Source organism: Otolemur garnettii, unplaced genomic scaffold (genome assembly GCF_000181295.1).
Source record: "Otolemur garnettii isolate 467f Iridium unplaced genomic scaffold, OtoGar3 scaffold00055, whole genome shotgun sequence".
Classification (NCBI taxonomy): Eukaryota; Metazoa; Chordata; class Mammalia; order Primates; family Galagidae; genus Otolemur; species Otolemur garnettii.
In genome coordinates, this window is record NW_003852450.1 from 2596072 (window position 1) to 2604566 (window position 8495).

An 8495-nucleotide genomic window follows, 5' to 3' on the forward strand; every position below is an offset into this window, starting at 1 on the left:
GGCTCAAGCAAGTCTCCTCCCTCAGCCTCCCAAGTAGCTGGGACCACAGGTGCCTGCCACAACACCCGGCTATTTTTTGGTTGCAGCCATCATTGTTGTTTGGCAGGCTGGGGCTGGATTTGAACCCGCCACCTTAGGTGTATGTGGCTGGTACCTTAGTCACTTGAGCCATAGGCACCAAGCCAAAGTCCTGGATTCTTAAACAACATTTATTTTCCTCAATGTACCCTGAGAAATTGTACCCCTTATCTGTTTGATAATTGCAGAGAGCCTCCAGTATCAAAGGCAGCTAATTTCAGAGGAGCTTTAAGCTAGTTTTAATTGCTAAAAATGTAAGTTAAAAAGTGTTGCCATCTTTAGAAAATAAATTTTAATACAACCTAAGCAAACCAAAACCTGTATTTATATATTACCAAAAACACACGAAGAAACAATATTAAAAACTGAAAACATAAACAAAAAAGGACAAAAAGATTTTTAGATGTACATAACAAATGTAGTCATCTGCGTTCATCTTAGCCGATTTTCCTTATAACTTTTACTACTGAACTTTAGTGCACCTAAACATTCACTGCTCTAGTCTTTGGGACACAACCTAAAGAAAGATGAAGTCAGAAGGCCCGGGTTAGGGCCTGGCTATCTAATCAAAAGCTGTAGCTCCCCAGGCAGGTAACTTTAACTTTAAACTTTCTTAGGCCTGATCCTTCTTTGTAAAACGTGACAGTAGTATCTGCTTGAAGAATGGTGTGTGAAACAAATTATAATTAATAATACATGTTAAAAGTGTTTATAAACTACAAAACATTTTTAAAACACTGGTTACGATTAGGCAAAATTCTCGGTATATTAAGGTTTAAATTCCCGTATACCTTTCCCTGCTTCTTTTCCATTTACCGCCTCTCTGGTGGTTTCCTCTGTATTTCTAGTCTGGTCTTCCTCCACTGAAGTCTAGCACTAAATATGCCTTCTACTCAGTGAGGGCTCCCACAACAGGCCCTCCCTTAGGATGCTCAGAAACACCTCACCCACCTTCTCCCCCACACAAAACCTGCTTTCCACCTGCTATACAATTTAATGTGTTACCTCTCCAGGGATATTTGAACTTTATCAGAAGATCAATGCCTTAACCCAAAGGAATGCCTCTCTAGGAACTGCAGTCATCAATGACAAGCTGGTAGGAAAGGTATCTGTGGTCCAGGGTCCGTCCCTGGGAATTTCACCTACTCTGCCTACATGTAAGGCTGCGCTGGCTCTGGAGGTCTTCATTTCTGTTTGTGATAAAGACAGGGTCTCAGGCACAGAACATTAATCAGAACAGATACAACAGAAATTTAATTTCCACATAACTATTATAGTAAGGTTAAGATGCCACTTGGATCTCCTGACTTAGGATCTCCCTACGTGACCCTAAATCTTTCTTCCTGCAAACTGGTCTTACTTTGCTCTTGGGAACTACACAGAAATATCCAAAGTTCATAGAAGAGCCTTCTGTTCTTTCTGCATAAGAATGGGCTAAAAAAAAAAAATCGCCTTCTGGATACCTGAAAGGGCCAGTCCTGCCCCCATCAACCTTTTGGAGGTTCACATCCTCACTACATTCTCCTTCCTTCCCCAGCACGTGTCAGGTTCCCTTACTAACCTGTTCACATTCTCAACACAGATTGTGTTTATGTCTTTCTTAAACTGTGGCTTCCAGAGCAGAATATGCTGTTTCAGGTGTAATCCACTATGCAGATTATTCTCCACTGAATCTGGAGAATTCCAGGAAGGAAATTTTCCACACAGGGAAGGGTTCTTGCCTTAGCTTTCTTTCTTTTCCTATAAATAACTCAAATACTGGCCGAATCAACTATGTATCCAGTCTGCTGTGCTATAAATAAAACCCTTCTTTCCATTGTTCTAGAAACAGCTACAATGTTCACACATGTTGAAGTGTTAACAGTTATAAAACATTATATATTTCTAATCTAGGGTTACAATCACAATAACCAAGCAATGTTTAAGATCAATTCTACCAAATATATATATATATATGTATATATATATATATATATTTTTTTTTTTTTTTTTTTTTTTTTAGAGACAGAGTCTCACTTTGTCACCCTTGGTAGAGTGCTGTGGTGTCACAGCTTACAGCAACCTCCAACTCTTGGGCTTAGGTGATTCTCTTGCCTTAGCCTCCTGAGTAGCTGGGACTACAGGTGCCTGCCACAACACCTGGCTATTTTTTTGTTGCAGTTTGGCCAGGGTCTGGTTTGAACCCATCACCCTTGGTATATGGGGCCAGCGCCCTACTCACAGAGCCACAGGCGCTGCCCACTACCAGATAGTTTGTTAACCATCTAGAGAGTCAGTGTCAGAATTACCATGTTTTATTTCATAGGAATGCTTCACACATGCTGCTAAGCTGAAGGGCTCACAGCATTTCAAACAGAATCTTCTACTATATTAATCGAATCTTAAACATCTTGTTGACAAGTTCAGAAGGAATATCCTTCTCACCTACATATAAAACTCTATCCTTTTTCCAGCTCCCAACCCTTAATCCCAGCAACATAAACCTTACCCCAATAAAAGACCATGGGCAGACGATTTAGTTTACAATGAGAATATAAGAGCTTTTTTGAATAACAATGAAGTTAAAAGACTTTGTGGAAAGGGCAAGAGGATCTTAGATGGAGTCACTGTATAACCAACAGTAGTGGCACCAAGAGGTCAAAAAAATATTTTTCAGCATAGTTTGCAAAGATACCATTAAGTTAGAATCAAAAAGCTCTGCCTCTCAAAAACTGTTACTCTGTACACCATGCAGTAAGAAGTTCATTTTAATCCTGAAACTTACAATTTTCACCACCCATTGCAAGGTGTTAGCCAACTCTGAATCAAAGTAAAAATCAAAGCCAGATGTTACACCAGCCAAACTGCAAAAAGTTTCCCAGAGGGATGTGCTGATTGACAGCAAAGAGCTAAGAAATCCGCTGGTCAACACAAGGGCTATACAGTTCTCAGAGGTTTTTATACATTAAAGAAACTTGCAAAGAATTGAAAAAAACTCCACTACCCAGAAAGGAGATTAAAAATAGAGTGGCCATTCTTATTTTTAGCCCAGGCTTTGTATATTATCAGCCTTGAAAGCGAAGAGGTTGAAAATAAGCAAAAAGTGATGAAAACTTGTGAAAGACTATGAAACGTACATGTAATCTTTTTCTATATAGAAACAACTTCAGATTTTAAGCGCAGAAACGAGAAAGAAAACTATTACAGCTCAGCCACTTCAGGCATCCAATTGTTCATTCGATGACAAATGCAGCAAAATTAAAGTCACAGGACAGCGTCTCCTTGTCATGGAACTTGTCCAAACCCTGCTGTGCCTATTACTCTACGTGTACTGAGGGAATGTGAATTAATTTTATTATTATCTTAAGTAAAATGATGTCAAAAGCTAAGTGTCTGCAGTCCCCAAAATGATTAAATGCACCAAAACCCAAACTGTTTTATTTATGATCTATAAAACGGTACTCTTAAGTACACTAATAAGCTAGGACTGCCTTTCTATCTCCAAGGGGAAAAAAATGTGCACATCTATGGATTCTCAGATGCTTTCTGGCTCTTGTTTTCATTAAAAGGAGCCTTTGCAATCCCTCTGTATATCATCCTCTATGAAAAGAAGCATTATTTTCATAAAAGCATCATAGTTTTATATATGTATAGTTACATAGCAAATATATACTTGCTATATATTTATCCCAGTGGAAATAGAAAGAAAACAGTGGGCTCCACATTAAATCTTTCTGAAAAGCTAAATTTGGACCACAGAAATTGCTGTTCCCAAGTCAGACGAAACCGAAAGGAAACTGAAGAGTCTGGGTTGTCAGTGATCCATCACTGTTCCTGCACTAACTCTTTTCCAAGACAGAGTGCAAAGACTTACTTCTTTTACTTACATTTACTCTTCTGGGTAGAGGTGGTTCAGAAGAATTGCAGGCTACATTTGAACAGGGTGGGCATTTGGTTTCATCTATCATCATGAAGGTATCATAGACACCATCCCCCAATCTAGTTGAAAGGATTATAGATAAAAATCTGTCAGTAACTATAGAATATAAATTTGTATTTCCAAAATATCCTGCGGCTTAAGTGCTTCATATCTGCTACAAGGAACTAGCACAGAAATAAATGTCTACACTGCATTTTGGTATTCAATACAAACAACTGAGATATTTGGCAGAACAGATGAGATCCAACTTTTCTTTTCCTTTTTAAAAGAAAGAACAGGGCCAGGTGCAGTGGCTCATGCCTGTAATCCTAGCACTTTGAGAGGCTGAGGCAGGTGGACTGCTTGAGCTTAGGAGTTCAGACCAGCCTGCGCAAGAGTGAGACACTCTCTCTACTGAAAAATGAGTAAAAGCGAGACAAAAAAACTAGCTGGGTCAGTGGTGGTGCCTGGAGTCCCAGCTACTCAGGAGGCTGAGTCAAGAGGATTGATTGCTCAAACCCAAGAGTTTGAGGTTGCTGTGAGCTATATGACACCAGGGCATTCAATCCAGGGCAACAGAGATAGACTCTGTCAAAAAGAAAGAAAGAAAAGAAAAAGAAAGAGAGAGGAGGAGGAAGGGAGGGACTGAATTTCTTGGTTTGTATTTTATAATAGGTCTTACTTTCTGAATGCCATTTCAAAAAATAGGAACCATCAAATGTATCTCATCTAACTTACTACTTGAAAACAAAGGCTAGTTTGAATGTGAAGCGTAAAAACCAAAATAGGAAAAAATAACAAGAAGTTAGTTGCTTTTTCAAAGTCAGAGATCTGGATTCCAATCTCAGCTCTAACACTGACTGTGCTACTTGCCCCTCTGAGCCTCCACATTTTAATGGGAAGAAGAGTTTCAGTCTATACATTTCTAGGTCTTACAGGCAAGAAATAAAATGCCTTTTTAGGGCTGTCTTCTCTTTATTTATTTATGTACCTACTTACATCTGCCTAATTTGTAGAAAAACACAATGAATACCATAGCAAACACTAAACAAATGCTCTAAGTTAAAAAATGTACTGCATTTATTTCATTTTCCTGTGGATGGGAGAGGCAAAATGCTAAACGATTGAGAGTTATTTCTCTATTATTTAACAGTGTGGCTACACCACTGTAAGGGAACACAAAAGACAGATTTATTTAATCCACAAGATGGCCCTGAATAATGTATTTCATCTGCTACCAAGATCAGTGGGTTTCCCGATCACACACAGCATCAGCATTTCATTGTATCATTTTACACGATACCCTGTGACTACAACAGTAACCATATTGCAGGGGGAAAAAATTTTAATGTCTTTTTTAAAATGTCCTGGAATATTTTACTCGCCTTTAAAAACTGGCTTGTTAAATTAGTTCTAGAGTTTTCCTGACGGATGTTTTATAGGAATACAAAAAGTAAACCAAGAAAAACCTACTACAAATATTTTTGAAACGTTCTCTTTTTGAAAAACATGTTCACATTCTTACAGAATAATTAGAATTATTTTTAACTGGGAACTGCTTCACCAACAGAAACCAAATATTCCGGATATAACTGACCCTTTGCCATAAGCTTGATAAACCAAACGGGACAAGGGTCCACATTCACAGAGAAACAGACGCGGAAGACCAGCAAGATTTCCTAACAGCCCAAGGAAATGAACAACAGGAAGCCTCCATGCAAATAAAGCGGGGGATTGGGGGGCGCTTCTTTCTATTTAGGTGTAAAATAAATGGTAGGTGCGGAATCTCTCAAAATAGGATTCGGAGAAAGCCCCACCCAGTACAGCCCCAAACCTGCACATCAGAAGGCAGACCGCACTCCCCCTAGCAAAGCCCCGAAAGTTCAGCCTCTAAGCAACAGGGCTTCTTTCAAAGATATTGCTCTCCGGCTTCCTTAGTTTGTTAAAAAGCCCCACAAAAAGTCCTAGGTTTTCAGCGTCCCTTACCACGTTCTGCCGATCTAAGGAATTAGAGATAATCCAAGAGTGGAAACTCTTCTTCTTCTAACTCTGCTCTAGCCTCTTCCCCAGTTCACAGTGGGAGGAGGCGCTGATGGAGAGGAAGGGGGGCCGGGTTCCCGGGAGGGAGTCAGACCCCTTCCCTCATTCCTCCAGCTGGGGGCTTGCTCAGCCGTGGGCTTCCCCGCCCCCCGGCCTCGCCTACCAGCTCCAGCAGCTCACTTGGGCGCCCCCAGCCCGTTACCCGTGGCGCCGTTACCTCCGCTGCTGGGGCGGGAGCCCGGCCCCGGGTGGCCCCGCATCCTTCCGCCCAGGCCCGCGAGCGGTGCCCCCCATGACCTAGCTCGGGACCCCGCGGGGGGAGGGGCGGCGGTTGGAGGGTCCGGCCCGGGCGCGTCCACCTGCGCAGTGACTGCAGACTCCAAGGCGTGATCTTCCCCGGGGACTCTGAGCCAGACACTGCAGCTCCGCGCGCCTTAGCTCGCGACTGGCCCTGGCCGGGAGTGGGAAAGGCGCCGCTGCAGGGGTGGGAGGGGGAGCTGTGTGGTCGCCTGGCAACCGCGGCACGCCCCGGGAAACGCCTCTTTGCTACTGCGCGCTGACGCACAGAGGCGGAGCCAGAGGCCCGCCCGGTCCCGGCTTGCGGCGCTCCCCTCCAGCTAGAGGCTGGGGTCCTGTAGCTGGCTCGGGAGGTGGGAGGCGAAGGGCTCATGGCTCAAGCGGCAGGGTTTTCTGGAGGCGACTTGGGGGCAGAGCACAAGTCTGAGAGAGGAGAAAAGACCCTCTCCTCTCACGGTACTGGGTGGGGGAAGGTAGCAATTAGCGTGTAACATGTGTCCCAGAAGCGCGGCCCGCCCCTCCCTCTCCACTGTCTTTTAAGTAGCACGTTGCACTCCGGATTTCTAAACCCTTCTCCTTCAATATGAATTTAAAATTAACTAAAAAAATACGTATATTGCTTTAGTCTTTCCTTCTGCGGGGCAGCACTCCGGAGGGTAATGAGTTGCGTAAGAAAGCAATAATAGTAAACCCCTTTATTAACACAGTAGTTGCACTTATGAACATTCTTTTATTTAATCTCAGTAACCATACCAGATAAGATCCTTTTACAGATTTAGCTAGAATCCGGAATTGAAGCTGGGGTTTGTCTGTGTCCCATGCAAATAGCGTACCACCGAAAAGAGTCATTTTTCAGATCAAAACACTGAGGCCAGCGGAGCAGTGCTTCATAATCAGCAAGTGGCGAAGCCTGAACTAGAAGGTTCAAATGGCCTGCCTTCCTGCTGCACCAGACTCTTAGGAAAGACGGTTCTGTCTTCTGTCCTTGGAATGTGTTGTTTTCCGTTTCTGAAAATTTAAGACACCTCACTAACACTAGAGCTAAGTAGATTTCCATTTCTGGAACAAACGAGAGAAGGAAGGAGGATAAAACAGGAAAACAAAAGGGAGAAGAGAGGAGGATAAAACACGAAAACAAGTGTTGTTTTCTTGAGTGTGGCATAGAGGCGGATTTTCCAGACCTGCAAAGCCCCAGGCCTCTTGATGCCTCCGGAGAAAACCAAACGTTCTCAAGATGCAGAACACGGGCGCCACCTGGTGGGACTTTGGCCCTCATTCTCCCAAGTCAACAAAGAACACACCCATACATCTTAAAAATTTCACCCAAGGCTCATTTCCGTGGGACTAAAAGTTATATTCCCTGTTCTCATGCCTCCAAGTAAAAATGCCCCTAAAGATCCAAAGTCTCTCTTCACTCTATAAATTAAGAATCTATCTTAATTTGGGGAAGTTTGGGGGTTTGGGGAACTTTATTCTTTGTGATCAATGTTGCTTTAGCCTAAGATAAAAAATGTAAATAAAAAGGTTTTCTTCCATGATGATTTTTTACAAATTTTCTAATTTTGTAAATATACTTTTAATTTTTGCCTCCCCTTGCCCTCACCCTACAACCAAACCAATCCTCCTTTCAAAGGAGTTTGCATTTGAGCTCTTAGGAAGCTTTTGTTTGAAGAAACAGTTCCATGACAATGAAAAGGTTGGACTAGATTGTTGTTGAAGGCCCTTCCAGCATAAGATTGCAAAATTCTGTTAAATATTCCCTGTTCTTAGTACATATGTGGACACCTCTGATTACTGCCTTAAATAGATGAATTGGACTTGCCCCTACAAGTTTTCTTACCTCATTCTGAATCACTGCTCTTAAGAGAATGGCATCGCTACTGTGTTTAAGACACATCTTCCAATCCAAGCTGAAGCATTCCTGCTTCCCTCCTTGCTCCTAAGGTGGGAAATACAGTCTTCCATTGGCTTTACCCAACTGTTCCATAGTCAGAGGAGGGAAGACTTCTTGAGCATGCTGGAGCTTCATAAATTTCTGACTTTAGTGACCCAAGTACTTCCAAATGTTTCTTCACAGAGCCTGTTTCCTGACACTATGGCTGGTTAAAGTCAAATAAAGGGACCAGCTATGGTGACTCATGCCTGCAATCCTAGCACTCTGGGAGGCCAAGCAAAGGGACAC

General features: G+C 42.5%; 1 protein-coding gene across 1 annotated transcript in view; it reads right to left on the reverse strand.

Annotated features, from left to right (window-relative positions):
• The window catches only part of DYRK3 (dual specificity tyrosine phosphorylation regulated kinase 3), an 11261-nt gene extending 4784 nt beyond the window's left edge, over nucleotides 1-6477 (reverse strand). The window contains exons 1-2 of the mRNA XM_003792211.2: nucleotides 6234-6477; nucleotides 3945-4056 (exon numbers count right to left, since the gene is read on the reverse strand). Coding sequence (XP_003792259.1) covers nucleotides 3945-4056; nucleotides 6234-6310 — 189 coding nt within the window. The 5' untranslated portion in view covers nucleotides 6311-6477. The remainder of the gene's footprint in view (nucleotides 1-3944; nucleotides 4057-6233) is intronic.
• Between the last annotated feature and the right edge of the window lie 2018 nt (nucleotides 6478-8495).